Source organism: Chrysochloris asiatica, unplaced genomic scaffold, assembly GCF_000296735.1.
Source record: "Chrysochloris asiatica unplaced genomic scaffold, ChrAsi1.0 scaffold00286, whole genome shotgun sequence".
Classification (NCBI taxonomy): Eukaryota; Metazoa; Chordata; class Mammalia; order Afrosoricida; family Chrysochloridae; genus Chrysochloris; species Chrysochloris asiatica.
Window position 1 is genome coordinate 2,316,267 of NW_006408804.1, and position 21,362 is coordinate 2,337,628.

At 37.9% G+C, this 21,362-nt stretch overlaps 1 protein-coding gene across 1 annotated transcript in view; it reads right to left on the reverse strand.

Annotated features, from left to right (window-relative positions):
• The window catches only part of MEI4 (meiosis-specific 4 homolog (S. cerevisiae)), a 199,316-nt gene that overhangs the window by 62,623 nt on the left and 115,331 nt on the right, over nt 1-21,362 (reverse strand). Inside the window, exon 4 of the mRNA XM_006874566.1 lies at nt 19,947-20,078. Within this exon, the coding sequence (XP_006874628.1) occupies nt 19,947-20,078 (132 nt within the window). The remainder of the gene's footprint in view (nt 1-19,946; nt 20,079-21,362) is intronic.

A 21,362-nucleotide genomic window follows, 5' to 3' on the forward strand; every position in this document is an offset into this window, starting at 1 on the left:
GCACACCAATGTTCATAGCAGCACTATTTATAATAGCAAAAAAATGGAGACAACCAAAATGCCCATCAATTGAAGAATGGATAAGCAAACTGTGATACTGCATAAGACCATTATTGTACAGGACGGAGAAAAAGAACCCACCCAAAAGACGAAAAAAAAAAAAAATCTCTATATATAATAATTGCTGAACACTGGGATGTATGGGATGAGAGGAGAGGAGGGAGGGAGGGGAAGAAAGAACACAGGGTAGGGAATAGACATAGGAGAACCTGGGTGCTGGGGGGGGGCGGCAATACAAAAGAAGGGGGAGGGAAAAAGAAGAACAATGTACAGGGGAGAACGGTTGGGCAGGTTCGCATGGGCTAGATGGGACAGAGGTAAATAATGATGTATGCACAACCTTGGAATAATAGGACTTCAGGATACAGGGATAGAGGTATGGCCTGAAAGAGAATAAAAGGTGACTAATATTAGGTTGCTTGGCTGTCTTTTGAATCTTGGTTTCCCTTGCCTACCATTGTGAAATAGATGCTTGGGGTGGGGTGGTGGGGTAGCCAGAAACATCACAACAGAGAATATGTTAGCTCGTCTTCATCCTCTAACTGACTGGAATACCTTAAGGGGAGCTGGAAATTGCCCAGACCCAAAATAGGTGGTAGGGGGAGGCTATAAAGGCAAGAAGTGATTGGCTTACAAGCTTTCAAGAGGGAGCCTAGTTTCAGATGGGGCAGAGGTAGGCAGAACCTCCACTGAATGATTTCCAATCTGTTCAGACCGGGTTGATGAAAGGAAATGGGGATAATACTCTTGTGGTACAACAGTGAATACCTGCCATCAGGACTGACTGTGAGGATCGGAAATGTAGAGGCAGATTGTTTTGTTTTGTTTTTTTGGCAACAGGAGGAGATTGAATGATTTTGCAGTCAAGAAGTGGAGGTCCCTGGGACCATCAATCGAGAAGAGCAGAAAGTGTGACCCTACCCAGAGAGGCATGGAGACAGATGGATTGGCTGAGGTCACAGGACTCAGGGATGGAGAGAAGCTGTTTGCTGACAGCCAGGGTGTGTGTGGGGGGGTGGTGGGTGGGGTGTATCCTTTGGTTATTTGATGATGCGTGGAGGGGAATGTAATCATTGCAATGAAATGTAACACCATAGGCTGAATGTGAACCTGAAGTGGGACAGAGGCACATAATGATATATGCACAACCCTGGAACAACAGGGATATGGGACACAGGGATTGAGACATGGTTGGAATGAGGAAAAGTGGGGAAACAATGTTAAAATGCTTGGCTGTCTTTTGAATATTGGTTTCCCTGGCATACTACTATAAAATAGACACTGGAGGGAGACAGAAAGGAATAGCTAGATATATCACCAAAGAAAGCTTGTAAGTCCATCTTCTGCCATAACTGATTGGAATACGTAAAATGGGGCTACAACTTGCCCAGTGAAGGAGGCTTTCTGTGGAGCCTCTGCATTATGTAAGACCATAGGTGGATTCCTGAACAGCATACAGAATCTTCTGAGGGGAAATTTCCACTTGAAAGGACAAACAGACCAGCCTGGAGCAGCCAGAAGAACAGAAGATACTTTCTGAAAGAAAGACTGACAGGAAAAACACAAAACAAAACAGGTACATTGACTGATTACTACAAGAACAAACAAGTGGCTCGCCCAGGAGACATCAAGGCAAGTGGTTGGGTCCCCTCAGGGCAAACCTTCGAAGACTAAGACCCAATGGGAATACACGCTCTAATTGGTGACCATGTTCGTCACAGATAAAGGGAAAGGAGGGAAAAGGAGCAATGAAGCTGCAAGCTAAGCCCTACAACATTCGACTCCTGTGAACCCGGGTGGAGAACCTGGTTGGCCAACAGTGTGGCAAGACCTGGGGACTCTTGGGACATAGCCACAGAGACTAGAGTGGAGAGTAAAGCATCCAGCTGATAAGAGAGGGCACATGCATAAGTAAGTACACCCACACTTGCAGATAATACCCACCTGAGCTGGCTTCAATGACTGGATGATCAGAGCTCAACCAGAAGAAGAAAGAAGAGGAAAAAAAGAATAATCTGATACAATTTGATGAGCTTGACCTACACTTATGGAAGCAGTAGCTCAAAAGAGGGAACAAATCTTCACAGCGAGGATCACTCCCACCCCCTCCACACATGGAGAGGACAGGGATAGGCAACTTGGACATTGGCTACCCAGAATGGGGGTGGGGGGCATGGGGGTGTGTGACAGAGGCAAGAAGTGACTGGCTTACAAGCTTTCAAGAGGCAACCTAGATCCAGAGGGCATGGAACAAGGTAGAATCTCCACTGCGTAGTATCCAATCTGTCTAGGTGGTCGAGGAAAGGCTATGCGGAGAGGTCTCTTGCGATACAATGGTGAATAATTGTTATCAGGACTGATTGTAAGGGCTGGAAATGTAAATGTAGACGTTTTGTAGCAAAGGGAGGGGAGGGATTAACTTTGCAGTCTAGGGGAGGAGGTCTCTTGGACCATCATGGGAGAAGAGCAGAGAACAGAACCCTACCCAGAGAAGCAGTGATGCCAGAGATGGAGGCAGAAACGACAATGAGGAGAGATGGATCAGCTGGGGACTTTGGACCTGGAGAGGGAGAGGGCTTGTGTGCTGATGACCAGGGGGTAGGCTTGTGGGGTATACCCTGTGGTTGGTGGATGATGCATGGAGGGTATTGTAACCATGGCAAGGAAATGATATATGATGATCAATGTGAAGCTAATGTTCTCCCATGTAAACTATCACATAACTCAAAATATAGCATCCTATATGCTTCAATTTAAAAAACACAAACAAACCTGGATCAATAAACTCATGATAAATACAGAAAAGACTGACGTTATCTAAGACTTCCTTTTGCTTTTATTCAGAAAAATTCTCATGGAAGAAATCAAATACCATATTGCATTATGCAAATCTGTTGCCAAAGACCTCTTGACAAAACGGTCACTTTAAGGAACATGGTATGCCTGACCTAAGCTAGGGTATTTTCAATTGCATCATGTGAATGTGAAAGTTGGACAAAGAACAAGAAAGACTTAAGAAGAATCAATGCATTCAAATTATGGTGTTGGAGAACAATATTGAAAGTACATACATTGCCAGAAGAACAAACATGTTTCTTAGAAGAAGTACAGCCAGGATGTTCCTTTCTAGTTAGGATGGTAAGACTTTGTCTCTTGTACTTTGGACATGTTGTCAGGAAGCCCCAGTTCCTGGAGGAAGACATCATGCTTGGTCAAGTAGAGGGTCAGATAAAAAAAGGAAGACCTTCAAGGAGATGAACTGACACAGTAGTAGCAACAATGGACTAAAACATAATAACTGTGGGCATGTCACAGGGAGGGACAGTGTTTTGTTCTGTTGTGCTGGGTCTCTATGAGTTGGAATTGACTCTATGAGTTGGCACCTAACAACAAAAAAGAGGAAGACCTTCAAGGAGATGGACTGACACAACAGTAACAACAGTGGACTAAAACATAACAACTGTGGGAATGTCACAGGGCTGCACAGTGTTTCATTCTGCTGCATTGGGTCTCTATGAGCTGGAATTGACTTGAAGGCACCTAACAGCAACACAGATACTTTCACCTATTCTCACCTACGTATACACTTTTACCTACCAGTGGTGCTGTGGATTAATATGCCAGACTGCAAAGCCATGTGAACTGTGAGGTCGGCAGTTCAAGCTCACCAGTCGTTCCTCAGAAACCCTCTACAGGGTCGCTATGGGTCGGAACCGACTTGACGGCACTTAACAACAACAACATACTTACTTAAATATCTCTATCTATCTATCCATATGTTCTCAAACACTCGTTTTTAGTTTGGTTGTATTACATTATATTTGAATTGGAAAGTATCACTAGGTCATTAAAATACGAATCAGGTATTAACAATGAGCATTCACTGTTTTACAAGGCTGTCACTATTTTCCCTCTGAAAAGTTTTGTAGGTCGTTATCTATAAGCTAGTCCTTTCAAAGCTAAATAATATAGTATTAATAATAAAATGATCTTTTCAGATTCTTAACCATTTTTGTACATTTCTAAAATAAAAATGAAGTCCTGGTGTGGCGATGTTAGTTGTTAATGTGCTAGGCTGCAAAGTTGTGTGAACTGCAAGGTCAGCAGTTCAAGCTCATCAGTTGCTCCTAGGAAACCCTATCTATACAGGGTTACTATGGGTCAGAACCAACTCGACAGCACTTAACAACAAGATAAAAATGTAAATAAAATGATAATTTTTCACGAAATTCTGCCACTGTTTCTGTATTTTAACGTTAGAGACATTTCTCAGTACGCGTTTAGAGAGCTAATCTGTCACGTGGAATGAATGTTTATGGAAATACTGCCTCAAATGTTAATGAAATATCAGGTAAAATAACAGTTCTATCAAAATGTTTTGTTTTCTTGGGAACACTGACTGAGAATTAAAGCGGTTTTCCTATACTGCCACAGAGAATCTCACATGGGATTATCAATTTGGTATTCCAAGTACCAATCTCCAGGTTATATTATGCATTACAAACTCTCTAATCACCAGTAAAGAATAGGTCTTTCTTCATAAGTTTCTTTGGAGTTCTCATTTTTCCTTATTTGTATTCTTTAAGAATCTTAGCACTTTTTAGGAAATATACAATATACAAAAAGAAATTATTATTGATATAAAAAGTTTATGGCTAAAACTATAATCTCCAAGGAAAGTTATCAGCAACACATTGAGTACGATTTTTCCAAGAATGAAAGTAATACAGTTTTTCTTATCAGTCCACTCTTCTCACATACCCCAGGCACCTTGCCGGACCATCTGAACCTTCTCTGACTTTCATTGCTTACCTTATGTCCCATCCACACTTCTACCTAGCTTATATCCTATCTCTTCTGTGAGATTGTCAGGGAAGTGCTCAGGCACCATAATTTTTCATTGCTCTAGTGCAGTGGTTACGAATTGGGCTGCAAACCTTAAGATCAAAAGTTCGAAACCACCAGCTGCTCCGTGGGAGAAAGATGGGGCCTTCTGCTCCCGTAAGGATTTACAGCCTCAGAAACCCTGTACAGGGTCACTATGGGTCAGAACCAACTCAATGACACTTAACAACATCTTTTTAGACTTACTCTCGGTGTTTATATGTTGGTAATTGTGATGCAGCACTAGATAAATATGAATGTGTTAAAGATCTAATGCTAACAATTATTTTATGTCTATTTCTATTGTTGTTAGGTTTTGTCGAGTTGGTTCCAACTCACAGCAACACTATGTAGAGTTTCCAAGGAGCAACTGATGGGTTTGAACTGCCAACCTTGTGGTTCAAAGTCCAGTGCTGATGCAAATACTCATCGACAGCCTCCTTTAGTTTGGAGAGAGCTTAAGCACTTCTTCACAATGAAACTCTAACTAGTTCATTTGCCTCAACCCCAAGACACCCAGTCCTACACTTATTCCCATCATAGTAAAAGTTCAGTAAATACCATTTGTTGTTATTAAGTGACAATTCATAGTGACTCATAGTGGTTCCGACTCATAGTGATCCTGTATACGGTTTCTGCGGAGCAGATGGTGAGTTTGAACTGCTGACCTTGCAGTGCTTATCCTACAGAGCCACAATAGGACTTCCATAAATACCATTTGTTGTTGTTGTTAAGTGCCGTTGAGTCGATCCCGACCCATAGCACCCTGTATAGGGTTTCCCAGGAGCGGCTGTTGAGCTTGAACCGCCGACCTTGCAGTTCAAATGGCTTTGCAGTCTGGCGCATTAAACCACAGTGCCACACCAGGACTCCCATTAGAGTCATAATAATGGGCAGCAGCATTGTTTTCAAAGAAACTATGCATCATATTCAAAACAACATGATTTCTAAATGAGAACAGAAGTACACAGTATTCTAATCCACACTGCAAATCATACTAAGACTTGAAACTCCATTTTGCCTTCTTCATCTCATTGACACCTGGCTCTGCTCTTAGTCTGCCAATTCTTCAGTTTCTTTGCGAAAGGTGTCAAGGGCGAGACAATCTAGTTGGGAGGAATGTTGAGGATCTAACAGAAGATCTTGATGTGCTGTGTTACAATCACCATGCTCACCTCCCCGAGTTCCAAGAAAAGTCAAGGCCCTGTTACTGACAGGTACATTTTCATTCAAAGAATTCCCATTCTTTAATTTCAACAGATTTACTAACATATTAAGTCCAGTTGTTATAGACACGGATCCAAATCTATGCACCTATCTCTCAGGTTTCCTCTCCTTCCTGTTCACATGATGTGGTCATCTTAAATGATTCCAGGGCTCTGTTGATGAATAATCTAAGGCATCAATGAAAAATGTCTTGGTTTTATCAGTCACAACGACCTGCATACCTATCTGGCAATCAATAAGTACAAACACTCCAATTTTAAATGTCAAACATCTGCACACAAAGTGCAGGTTTGTATCTCCTGTTTCTTTCTTTTACTAACTAGACTTTTACTTGACAACCTAGGCTACCTAGAATCCCTTGTCATATCAACATGCCTCTCAGTTAATTTCAAAATTTTCAGTAAGTACGTTTTCAGTACCAAATGTGTGCCATGCATTACCTCTTACTTTCTCAAAAAATTTAAGTTATTGTTGTTAAGTACTGCCAAGCTAGTTCCAACTCATAGTGACACTGCATAGGGTCTCCAAGGACCAGCTGGTAGGTTTGAACCTCCAACCTTCTGGTTAACAGTTCAGTACTTATCCTACAGTACCACACCACCAGGACTCAAAAAAAAAAACAAAACAAAACACTAAAAAGTATAGAGAACCACAAATTAGATTTGTGCCTGCAATTAAACTTTTCAAAGGATTGAATGGTCTTCTCTTTCCCTATTACTAACTCTGAAAGAATAACTGTAAAAAGTGTAAGCAAAGAGTAACATACTGCAGTAGGAAACAAGTGGTGTAAGTTTTAGGGTCAGTGAGAGTTGCTGATTAAGCTTGCTTCCTTTTCAATGAAGTGAAAATCCTCATTCAATCAATGCATTTTTAAAATAGGTGAGTGATAAATCAACAAATAAGTCATTTTCCCTAACCTCAATGCATTCAGAGAATACAATGAGCAAACAATACTGAATTACAATTATTTCCAGTAAAATGTGTTAATATCTATAATAGACAGGTGTAGGGAGGGTATGGGTGTTCCTGCCTTGGTGATTAGAGAAGACTTAACACAAGGTGTTAGGTTTTAATTGCATCAGAAAATTATTCAGAACAAATAAGATTTTTTCTTGCCTCAGGGAGTGAAAGCAAAACAATCAAGCAAAGACATATTACTGAAATACACTTCGAAATTTCTCATGACATTGAAATGCTTCTGATGACTTCTTTTCAGTGACTGAGGGCCCTCACTGTGACAAAATTAACACTGTAATAACACATTGTCTAACTTATGGAAAAAAGTAAGAATTAATTTTATTTAATTGACATTTCATTGCTAGCATAGTCAAGTACTGAAGAAATAATTGGCTTTATTTTCTGTACATACTCAAAACTTCTCATAAATTATAATCCAAGGCATAGAATTATTATGACAGAAACTGTATACCTGGTTTTCCACAACTGTTTGTTCTTGTATATAATGATTTTATGCACCATTCAGAATTTTTTAGAGAAAGCTTCACTGATGATTTTATCTAAGCACAGTTTCCATGGTTAATTAACCAAAAATAAATAATGTTCCCTCAGTCTTTTCAACCGTTAGAAAAGCAAAGAACCCTTAATGGTAAAGATGGATTTTTGTTGAAAATGACTTCACCAACAAAGATTCCTCTAGTTTCTCACTAAAGAATTTATGCAAGAAAAGTGTGCTGCTATAGGATAAGCACTGGACTGTCAGTTTGAAACATAAGGTTGGCAGTTCAAACTCACCAGCTGCTCCTCAGAAACCCTCTACAAGGTTGCTATGGGTTGGAACCAACTCCGCAGCATTTAACAGTAACAATAACAAGCAGGAAGCTGATCGAGCTGTTTTTCTGTATCCCATGAATCTCACCCAAAGCATTTTGATCAAGAGTATAGAGAAGACACTATGACAGGGTCAATAAAAAAGCACTGGATACAGGGTTCACAAACTCCTTTCTAGAAAATGAATGGAGGAGGTTTTTTTGTTTGTTTGTTTGTTTGTTTTATATGGCACCTATGCACTGGACCAAAGTCAGTGATTCAGACCCACCAGCTGCTCTTCAGAAACCCTATACAAGGTCACTATGAGTCGGAATCAACACGAGGGCACTTATCAACAACAATCTTTATGGAAACATACAGACAGCACTGGACTGTGAACCACAAGGCTGGCAGTTCAAACCCACCAGCTGCTCCTCAGAAATCCTCTACAGGGTTGCTATGAGTTGGGACCAACTCAGTAGCACTTAGCAACAACAATTTTTATTGAGCCAGTCTGTAATATCTTTGTCTTGTATAATGGCTAGTGGGTTTGAATTAACGACCTTTAAGTTAGTAGCCAAGCATTTAACCATCATGTTACCAGGATTCCCTTACCAAATATCTAGTTTCTGGGTATTTATTCAGCACTTTTACTTATTCCATAATTCTTAAGCATAAACATTCCAATATGCAGTTCAGACTACTGAAGTGATAATCAATCCAAGACTTGTCCCTCACAATGAGGGAAATGAACTACAATGCATTAATACATTGGTGGAAGACTTCTATTATGTTTTTACAATTATGGAGAAATGCTTTACTATGACCCTTAAATACTGACAGAGAATTTTGTTTGCAGGTGTAAAAATAAACAGGAATTCCATATCTAAATTTTACATCATGCTTTGTTATCATAAAGACTACTCAGTGAAATCATTAATATCATGCTTCACAAAGCCATGGACAGTAATTATGTCAAGTGGATGACAAATAAAAACAGATTCATGAGTCATTCAAGCAAACACTGATAATGTTGCTATGATTTTTGAGGGCATCTGCTTTATATAACCCTTGAGACACTAAAATGCAAAATGGCCAGAAAACTGGAATGATCATGATGCCATTTGCTAAAGGAGTAATCATAAACCACATGTTGAACTGGCTGCCACTCTAAGGCATTGATTTAACTGCCTGATGATAAGAAAACCTGCACTTTCCACTAAATAACAATTGTATTTGAGTATACAATGAGGTCCAGAGGAAACAGAATAGATTTCCCAAAATTACTATACTAAGCTAGTTTAGCAATGGAGCTAGGATTGTAATCAAGGACTGTTAACTCAAACTCTGCTCTCTTCACATATTTGAACAATCCTGGTGTAGTTTCCTCATAATTTTTCAGTAAATCAGGAGTAAACTAGTGATTAGTTAAAATGTACATCAAATATGGATAGAAGAGCTATATGAAATGATACACTGCACTGTATCAACCAAAAAGAAAGTTCAAATGATGGAATGATGTGTCTGTGGACATTTATCTGCAGTCCTAAAAGAGCTTTGTAACACTGGCAGGGTAGAGTGAGGTCTACCTGTGGGCACAGTTGAGGACAGGCTGTCCTGACTGAACAACTGTGCCCTGAGTATTTCTGACCCTCAAATATAACTTGTTAACTTCCTTAATAAACCCGTAACTATGAGTCTGGTGTCTACATACAGTATGGCTACTCAACAAATTCTCAACTTCAACTGAGTAGAGAAGGCTGTGGGAGGACAGGTTGGTGTCATTTTTTTTTTTTTTGCCTTTGGGTTTCACAAAGCAGGCCCAGGGTTTTGAATTGAAACAGAAGACAATTTATGCAAAATTACTGAACATTTAATGAGACTATCATATTAGTAAATACAACTTTGAAAACTAAGGCATCTTTAACAGATGTGAAAATTTTTACCTTTAGATAATAAAACAGCTTGTGATAGGCTATATATCAACTTCATTCTTAGCTAAATGATCTAAATGGAAGCTTGACTCCTTAGGAATCCTGTGACCTTATTTTATTTCAAATAGTTAGCCCTTACAAGTTCATTTATCTGAAATAAATATAGTGTCCAAAACGTCAACAGGATTGAAAAACGCTCTGTGGTTTTTTTGTTTGTTTGTTCGTTTTTATCAACATTCCACTATTCTATCTTAGTCAGTTCTATGAAACTCGGCCTTGAAAAATGAGATGTGTGATATTCCTTGAAATAATCAGCATCTATGTGTTTTTGTTTCATACTTCCTTGTTATTATGAGACTTCTTGCTAAACTGCACCTTTAGCTTTTGAATCTTAGATTAATTTCATTTCCTTTCAGGCTTTCTGGGTGAAGAAAATTTAGTTCCAAAACTATTCAAGGATATATAGTGAAATTATAAGGAATTCCATAAATTGGCTTCCTAAACTGAGTCTTTCCATGTGTCCCTCAAGGGAGTAAGGATCAGCACAGTGAAGACAATGTTCTTCTATTCAAATTACTATTCTACTATCTTTTACATCTGAGCATGAAAAAGTCCTCTTGATTTTGAGACACCAATGTAATGTGTTAGCATTTGGGTAATGCTAAAAAGTTAGTTGACAAATGTTCCCTCTTCTTCTATTTCCTGGAAGAAATGGAAAAGAATTGGTGATATTTATTCTGTACATGTTTGATAGACTTCACCTACAGTGAAAACATCAGGATCTACATATTTCTTTGTTGAAAGGTTTTTAACTTCTTTCATAGATATATAAGATTATTGAATCTATTTATTCCTGAATGAGTTTCAGCAGTTTACATCTTTCCATTTCTTCTAAGCTGTTGAATGTATGGACAGAGAGAAGTTTATAGTGTTCCTGTATTGTCCTTCTAATATCTGTACTGATGCCATCTTTCATGACTGATACTAGTCATTTATCTTAATTTTTCCAAAATAACCAACATAAAATGCATGCAAATTTATTGCAAATTGGGTCAAAATTTACAGAACAGATCATCAGGTTTATCCTCAATAAGTCATGCACACTTCATTTCATCTCACTGAGTGCAATCCCCTCAACAGAATATCACATACCCCAATTCCTCCCTGTGTTTCTTGTTTCCATTCCTCTTTCTTTTCCAACTCTTCTAAATTTTGTCTTTGGGTAAATGCTGCCCTTCTGATCTCATATGGTTAACCACTCTATATTGTTCAAATGTCACCAGTGTTTACTTGTCTGAAAACTGAACCAGGAGATGAGTCAGTTCTAGACTTGAAGGGCTACAGTCTTGGGGTAACTCAAGTGTCTAACTAGTAAGCCTCATCTTTTTTTGTATGATTTTAAGTTTGTTTCACACTTTCTCCCACTCTGTGTAGGACCTTCACAAGTGATCGATCCTTTCAGAGCAGTCGGTACTATTAGTCTGTCACCATTCTAGTGCTTCTAGTCTCAGGGACATGGAGACTGAAATCTGTGTGGTTTACAAGTCCACTGGACTAACTGTTCCCATTATCTTCAATTCTGTTTACTCTTCTTGTCTTCCTATGGGAAGAGACCAACAGTTGCACCTTCTTAGATGGCCACTCACAAATTTTGATGGCCCAAGTCGTTACTCACCTAAGTAGGATGTACAACATTGTCTTTGTGGACTGTGTTATACCAATAGACGATGATGTTCTCAGACCATGGTCCTGAGCCCTCAGTCCCAGCGGCTCATTCACTCAAGGAATTTGGTGATGTCTCTGACTGTTTTCATAAGTTTGTCCCCAGTGTGCTTTACCACACTTACAGATATGTTTACAGAAAGGATAAATACAGAAAAGTATAAATGTCTCTGTCAAAACTATATATGTTTGTGATTATTCTCCCTCCCATACCTGCCCAGCCTGCATGACTACCCATGTACCTACCCATACATCCTCCTTTAAAATGCTCACTGATTTGTATATTATTTTACTCTTCTCAGGATCACCAAATTCTGGACCACTTACATGAATATTTATTATTTTCTTTCTTTTGCATGGTTTGGGCTTAAAAGTCTTGCTTTTTTTGTTTCTTAGATTACTGACTGAGACCTTGGTTCATTACTAGGTACATTAACATTTGGGGAACACAATGGCTCCATATGATAAACACTGGGCTGTGAACCACAAGGTGGTTCAAGCATACCAACCGCTCTCCGGGAGAAAGATGAAGCTTTAAAGCCTCAGAAATCCTGTTGTTCAGTGCCATCAAGTTGGTTCTGACTCATAGCAACCCTATTTAGGGTTTCCGAAGAGTAGCTGGTAGATCTGAATTGTCAACCTTGTGGTTCTGACCCTAGAGAGCCACACCAGGAGTCCAATAGAGAGTCGATGTATTAATCCTAAATGCATGTGTGCCTAAAAAACATTTCAAATTCCAAAATACCTGGAGCAAAACTGGATAGAACTCCAAGGACAACAACATCAATAAAGCATTTAATACCATAAATTTCCCTATAAACATTACTTTAGGTATAGCCAAGTAGCTTAGTGGTTACGAATCGGGCTGCTAACCTCAGGGTCAGCAGTTTGAAACTATCAGCTGTAACGTGGGAGAAAGATGAGGCTTTCTGCTCCCGTAAAGATTTACAGCCTCAGAAACCCTGTATAGGGTTGCTATGAGTTGGAACCGACTCCACAGCACATAACAACAACAACAAGAGATTCTGATATGCTACATTTTCATTTAGTTCAAAATAATTTTAAATTTCCTTCACACTTTACCTTTGATCCATTAGTTCACAAGTACATTACTTAATTTCTAGATATTTGAGGGTTTTTTTCTAGATATATTTGCTACAATTACTGGTTAAATTATGTTGTGGTTAAGAGACCATCCTATGTATGACTTCAATTCTTGTGCACTTGAAATGAGTCTGTATTCTGCTGTTATTAAGTAATCATTATGTCAAGTTATATTTTCCATCTCTTATACCATGTTGACTTTCTATATGATTATAATATTACTACTAAAGTTTTGTAGTATTACTATGGATTTAACCACTTCTCCTTGGAATTCTACCCAATTTTGGTCCAGGTATTTGGAGTTTAAGATATTTTTAGGCACACACACATTTAGGATTAATACATCCTTTTGATGTATGGACTCCTTTGTCATTATGTAGTATCTTTCTTTATTCCTAATATTTTTCCTTGTTTAGAGGTCTATTTGTGCTCATAACAACAGCGCAATTCCAGCCTTTTGTTGGACTAGTGCTTGCATAATGTACTCCACCCCCACCCCCCAATTCCTTTACTTTCTCATTATATTAAAAGTGACTTTCTCAATAACAGAATATAGCTGGGCTTTAGAAAAATCTGTATGATGACTATCATAATCTTTGTTTTTCACTGATGTGTTCAGGATTTTAAAAATTAATATAACTGATATGACTGGATTTAGTTATACCACTATTTGTATGTGTGTGTGTGTTCTTTTTCTTTCTTCTCCCCCCTTCAAGTTTCCCATCCCTGTCTTCTTTTGGATTATTTAGATAACTTTTAGCTTCTACTTTAATGATTAGTATTCTTCACTAAAAGTTTCTCTATAAATTTTAGTTGTTTGTTCTAGAGATTACAACACATATTTCTAACCCTTCTCAGTCTATTTAGTTAATATTTTCCATTTCAAATATAAGCCTTATACCATACAGGTATTAGAACCCTGACTTCTTCATATTTTAGTTGAAACATACACATACCAATAATGTCATAATCTTTGCTTTCATTAATATTATAGTTTAAAAGAATATAATAAAAAAATGGTTTATTTTATATTTAACTCAGAAAAGAATCCTTTTGCTCTTCCTTCAATTATTCCCAAAGGTAATGATCTTAGCTATATGATTTAGTTTACCTTGGGAAACTGCTTTTAATAAGCTCTGGCCCAACTTTGGCAAATGTCCAGCTAGCTTCCGTTTCTGTTGGCAACTAAGCAGAGAGATAGAAGTTATTCTTAAGGGGTAATACCTTCAAAAAGGCATTCAGCCGAAATCTTTAGGCCAACAAAATGTTTTGGGTAAAATTTTAAACCTTCTTTCATCCATATCTAGAAATTATTTTAATCAAACACATCAGTAAGAAAGAAAATGGCAGTAATCTCATAATATAGAGCTCTATTATAATATAGAGCTCATTATACAGAATTTTTTATGCTAACTTCTCGTGAAACAAGTCAACATTATAAAGGAAGAGTTCATATCCAGGGTCACAAATCTTTATATTGTTGACTTCAGGAGAACAAACTCTATTCTTTCAGGAGGAATGATTGCTAACTGTCCCACCAATATTTGCACCTATTCCAAAGAGAGGTGCCGGAACGGAAAGTGAAAATCATGCAAGCAAAATTTTGCTGAAGATAGTTCAAAAATTCTTGCAGCAGTACACTGACAGGAAGCTGCCAGAAATTCAAACCAGTTTCATTGCTGATATCTAATGGATCATGGCTAAAGCAGAGAATACCAGAAAATATTTACTTGTGTTTTACTGACTATGCAAAGGCATCTGACTTTGTGGATCATAAGAAACTATGAATAACATTGAGAAGAAAGGGAATTCTAGAACACTTAATTGTGCTCATGAAGAGGCTGTGCATAGACCAAGAGGCAGTCATTTAAAAATAAGTAGGGGATATTGAATGACTTAAAATTAGGAATGTGCCAAGGTTTGTGATCCTTTTATCATACTTATACAATCTGTATGCTGAGGAAATAATCCAAGAAAATTGACTACATGAAATAGAACATGGCATAAGGATTGTTAAAAGACTCAAGAACCATGTGCAATATGCATATGACAAAACCTTGCTTGCTGGAAGTGAAGAGGATTTGAAATACTTATTGATGAAGATTGAAAACTACAATCTCCAATATGGATTGTACCTCAGTGTAAAGAAAACAAAATCCTCACAACAAATTAAGAAAAGATTGAATTTGTCAAAGACTTCATTTTGCCTGGATCCACAATCAATGCTCATGGAAACAGCAATCAAGAAATCAAATATGATTGCATTAGTCAAATACGCTATAAAAGATCTCTTGAAAGTGTCAAGAAGCAAAGAAATCACAGGACTAAGGGGTGTCTGACTCCAGCCATGGGATTTCAGTCACTTCATATGCATGTGGAAGCTGGGCAATGAATAAGCAACACTAGGAAGAATGGATGCATTTAGAAATTGGTACCAGCAAAAAATATTGAAAGTACCATGGACTGCCAGAAGAACAAACAAATCTGTCTAAGAAGTACAGCCAGAATGCTCCTTAGAAGTGAGGATCTACTCCAAAGAGAATGATATCATGCTTGGTAAAGTGGAGGTCACTGAAAAAGAGGAAGACCCTCAACGAGATAGACTAACACAGTAGCAGCAACAATGAGCTCAGACATAACGACAATTGTGAAGATGGCACAGGACTAGACTGTGTTTTGCTGTGCATAGGGTTTCCCATGAGTCAGAATAGACTCAGTGGCACCCAATAACAATGAGCATACCTATACAGGTCTCCTCATACACTGGACCAGCAGTATCTTAGAGGCTATGCATCTTTAACTTTATTGGGTAATTAATTTCATTTCCCTACAAATTCACTGATATTTGATATTGTTGTTAATATGATTTTTAAAGAAATTGCATCAAAATAATCAGCATAAAATATTTTTTTCATGTAATGTGCATTTCCTTGATGCTACTGAAGTTGAACATCATTCATATTAGTATTTCTTATTTTGCTTCCTCTTCTATAAAACTGCCTTTTCATACGCAACCACATTCTTCTATTGGAATGCTTCTCTCTTTTTCTTATTGGCATATAGCTTTATATGCAGGCCTACTAGTATTCATTATACAAATCGTTTTGAAAGTAACACTATAATTCTAGTTATCACGCCAACAACTAAAATACTCTTTTATAAAGAATCTGTCTTTTTTAATTGACTGGGCTCAATAAACAATGCTCCTAGGAACTATACAGAAAGTTGGAAGAAAGATAATGAAGCTATTGGTATTTACTAGAGGACAAATGCCTCAGGTATTTTCTGGTAGGATACAACTTTGTCTTTTGAATGTTCTCAGGAAGCATATTTCTGGATAAAGAATCACTTAGAGTAAATAAACGCAGAATCTATGAGACATGACTCCTTGGAGATATTGACATAAACTGTAAAAATATTTAGACTATAAAATGGAGTTATTTAGTAACTTTTGTGAGAAACCTGCAAAATTGTACTTCAGACCTCTTATTCTGGGCCAGAAAGATGTATCTAATGTGAAAAACAAATACCTGGAGAAGCTCTACTTCTCTTCCTGTTTCATTCAAGTCTTTTGATTGCCTGTATCTTTGAAACTATTAGTTAAGTTGATACTAAGACCTCTCTAATTTCTGGGAAGTGATCTGACAATCCAATTGAGTGTTTGTTCATACATGTTTGGCTATTTTCCCCTGGAGAAACCTGTACCTCCACTACACCTTTGTATTGTCTAATTTCTGTCTTGTTTCTAGATTTCAACTTTCTCTACTTTTATTTGACACACCCTCAAAACCTGCATGTATTTCTACTGATTTCAGTTTCTCCACAAAAAGGCTATTTCTCCCATTTTCGTGATTATCCTTAACTCAAGATGACAGGCAAGTTCTACTGTACTCCTTCAGCACATGGTCTAAGGATGTTTCTGGCCAGTCAGGGCTTTGAAAGTAGCACCTAGTTCCAGTCAAGGCCTCAGTCCACCAAGGCTGGGGCCAGCCATGCCAATGTACATAGCTCTAGTCTTAGTCCTTATGGGGAGTGGGAGGGCTCTTTCAGGAACTTCCACTAAACCTCCTTACTGGAAAACTTTGACAAAGACACTGTTCTCCATTCTGACTCAATACTTCTCCAATTTTTTTTTAATAGGATCAATTCCTTTAAGGAACATATTTTACTGTGTGGCTACAGGCACCATTTTGGAAGTATAGATTGAGATATTTTTCTTCAGCCCTCCTAACAATTCCATAATCATTGCTGTCAGTCTCCTGTGATTCATAGTAACCTAATAGGATAGAGTAGAAATGCACCATAGGATTTCCAAGTCTGCAAATCTTTTATAGAAGCAGACTGCCCACCGCTTTCTCTCCTTAATCCTTTTCTGCTAAAACTGGCTAGAATAGATTCTGTTGTCTACTATTATAAATGCTGACTGACAGTTTCCTTGCCCTTAAACAATAATATGAACATCTTGATGTGTTGCTTAAAAGATTGAATGGTATAATTTGTGTAAAACACTTATTGTATCATTGTTGTTGTTGCTGGTAAGTGCAAGAGAGTCGGTTCTGACTCATAGCGAACCTGTATAGGATTTCCAAGGAGCAGCTGGTGACCTTGCAGTTCAAACGGCTTTGCAGTCTGATGCATTAATCCACAGCACCACACCAAGAGAATACTAGCGTACAGTAACTGACCAAAACTACTAGTAGTAGCTGCTGTGGTTAATGTTATCATTACGATAATTATTAATGTATTGTGATATAAGAATCAGATAAACTAAGTTGCAATTATGGTTTTAGAAAATTCTCTTTCTTGGTCAAACCACTAAGGTCTGATTTTATCTATAAATGAGACAAAAATATAACTATGTTTTGGAATGATTGTAAAAATTAAATGGAAATGTGTATATGAACATTTGTATTTGTTAGTCTCCAAATAATCCACTTTACTTCCCACAATGCTTCCTCTCTTCAAATGCCAAGACCTCACCATGTTTCCTCAGATTTGCAGGTACACATATTTCCAAATAACAATGCAGTGCCCCCACACTCTGTATCTTCTATAGATTTAATTCAAATCTACTTTTCATGCTGTTCCATTTCTATGGCGTTTTCCCTGTATTGTTATAACTCCTAAAACCAGCACCACACAATTTAGGGCTTGCACTTTTCTTTTCTTTTTTTTTTCAGTTAATGTCCCTTATTTCTCTTTTGTAACGGATTTCTTAGTGAAATCCTTGAGAAGAGTGACAATGACGTCCTTGTTCTCACTCCTTTTTTCTTTTTCATATTTACAGAGCTCTTAAAGAGAGTTTAGGATTTAATAGTCACTTGAATAATTACTGATTAACTTTGTGATATATATCATACACTAAATTTAATTATACTATAAAATATTTTAGAACATATTAGAAATAATTCATGATTGAGTTATTTTCTACTTTAAGCTTTTTTGTTGTGAAACCATGTGTTGTCAGTCACAGAAGACACGCAAGGGACAAAACTACAATATGGATTTGGATACAATTATGTGGGTCATGTATGCCCAAGGGAACTCTGGTGGTAGGATTAGCAGTGTGAGGCCTATTTCTTCAGATTCATGCAGTTATCCAGGTCCCTGGCCAGGCAGTAGCATATACTACAACTGAGGTACTAGTTTCCCAACAAATCTGAGAAGCTGAAACTGTTTGTGGGTGATATATATCCCATGGGTCATGAATAGGTTGAAAGAAGAAAAGTTTGATGTAAATCCTTGGTTAAACCATGACCTGCCTGTCAGTTTGTCTTACTGTGATGGCTTGCTTGTTTCTATGATGCTGAAACCTGTGACACTGGTATTTCAAATACCAGCAGGATCAGCCTGGGTGGGCATGTTTCAACAGAGCTTCCAGACTAAGACAGACTGGGAAGAAAGGTCTAGAGAAATAAATCTGCAAATGAGTCAATGTAAACCCAATGGATCACAACAGAGTATTTGTTGTGATCCACAGGGTTTACATTGGATGCTGGAAGATGAACTCCTTAGGTTGAAAGGCACTCTAAATCCAGAGCCCCACTGGTGGGCATGAGCATACAACAATCATGAAGGTGGTGCAAGACCATGAGGTATTTCATTTTGTTGTACATGCAACAGATATGAGTTGGGGCCAATGCAAGAGCAACTAATAAAAACACTTGTTTGAAAGCTTTGAGAAACCATATACATAGAGATAGATAGATATTTTTTTATTTAAGTAAATTTGGTAAGAATATGAAAGACCTAACAAAATGAGCACATAATAAACCAGTGTCAACATTTAAACATGGGAATGACTTAAGTTCCCTGGACAATTTTGCTAGCAGTGATATAGAATGTTCTAGCACAGATAAAGAGGGCTTAAAGTACTAGTTTTCAACCTTCACTATACACTGGACTCACCTAGAGAGCTTTCAAAATGATGACTATGGTTCTAACCCCAGAGAACCTGTATAATTAGATTGGCACGTGGCCTGGCAATGTGAAACTGCAAGTCAGCCAAATGATTCTTATGAGCAGCAAAGGATGAGAACACCAGCCTGGAGGCCATTCTCCATTTAGGATCCTTTCTGCTTCACTTCTCCCTTACTGCTTTGCTTTAGGGACAAGCAACATGGTTGGTGATATTTAAGATCATTCATCTAAGCACTTCCCTGCTGTTGTCCGCAGCACTTTTGACATAGGCATATAAGTAAGGACAATGAAACTGTTTATTTTGAAAACTATTTCCTGAACTTACCTTTTTGTTATTTCAGTAGGGAGTAACAGTATTCACATACATTACAAACCAAACCAAACCCTATTGTGACTCAGGACGCTGTAGGATGGAGTGGAACTGCCTCTTAGGGTTTCCAAGGTTGTAATCTTTATGGGGGACTCCTGGTATGGCACTTCAGGATAATGCGCTGGACTGCAAAATCAGTTTGAACCGTAAGGTTAGCGGTTTAAACCCACCAGGTGCTCCTTGGAAACCCTATTCAGGGTTGGGACTGACTCTACCGCATTTAACAACAGCAATCTTTACAGGAGCAGGCTGCCATATCCTTCTCCTGTGGAGTGGCTGATGGGTTTGAACCACTGATCTTTCAGTTAGCAATGCATCACCAACACTCCTGGTAAGATATTAACTGAAGGGTCAGCCTGCCAAGAACACAGGGAAGAGATGAAGAAGAAAGAAGAGAAAAAAACTATGGCTATATTAACTGTAAATGATAGCTATGGTTTTACATTATTTATAAGTACCTGATTGATGGTTTCCAGCTCATCAACAAAGCTGTTCACTTCTGCCAGAAGCAGAGATACAATAGGCTTTCTCAGTAAGCTGCAACTTCCCAGTGTTACCAGACTCTGAGAAATATAATGCTGCACCTGAAACTAAAAATAAAAATGAACAGGTTTTTACTTTCTAACAAGTCAGGTCAAATTGTTATTAGTGAGCATTATCTAAGACTTGACCAATGACCAAATGCTTTGGGGAAGACAAAAGTTATCAAACATCTTTTTGGGTCATTCTCAAAAAAATTATGAAATAGTCAAATCATATTGGTGATATGATTTTTAAAATAAATTACTATTTTGAAACATATGACAGGGTGCTAAATTACAAGTTTTAGCTGAAGTATCAAGATATAATATTGCAGAACAGGTGATTGACTACTTAAAGAAAAAACAAAGGAGGAGATGATAAAACCATAAAACCAGACTCTTTAGCTCTTACATTGAGTGTATGTGTGTATGTATATATGTATATGTATGTATATATATAAAATGCATGAGTATATAAAAGAGTGAGAGGAAGAAATATGTTTGGGAGAGATATTAGTGCACTAGGAAGCCCATCTCCTCAACGAAGGCTGACAAGTGGGAAGACTTTTCTTATTTGACACAATTTAAAATAGAGGAACTTCAAGGTATCATTTACTGTATATATTAGATGAATTGAATAGACAAGAGTCTGGATAAAGTGGCCTGTATAAAAGTTTATAAGATGTAGCTACAGTGCTGTTGTTGTGGCTCTTAAGTGCGTGGTTGAACTGGTTCCAAATCTTGAAACCTATAAGGGTTTCTGAGGAGCAACTAATGGGCTTAACTGCAACAGTTCAGTGCTTATCCTAGAGGGCTACACTGGGGTTGGGTTATTTCCCAGAAACAGAGCAAAACTCGAAAACCACATATCCTAAAAAGGAGTAAGCATATCTACATATTTTGCTATGTTGTTGTTAAGTACCATGGAGACGGTTCCAACTCGTAGTGACCCTGCACAGGGTTTCCGAGGCTGCAAATGTTTACGGGAGCAGAACTCCTCATCTTTCTCCCGCAGAAGAGCTATATGGAGGGTTAAATTGTATATACAGGAAGAGAGTATCTGAAAGTTTGCTCAATTGCTAGGAGGGAATGAAATCCCAGTCCAAAAAGAAGCACAAGTATTTTCATTGTAACCATATGTTAAAAGAGGGGCTCTCTGAAGAAATCACAAAAGTAATAATGAGAGAAAGTTATGCTTCAACCCTTAGTATTCTATCAGTGTCCTCAATTAGACCCAATATTAGCTTCTGAGTTTCTTTAAGTCATTTGGACTATTTGTGAAGAATGATATTTTTCTTTCTCTTGTTCCTAGGGGGGAAAAATTACTTAAAAAAATAGAATAAACTTCTGCAA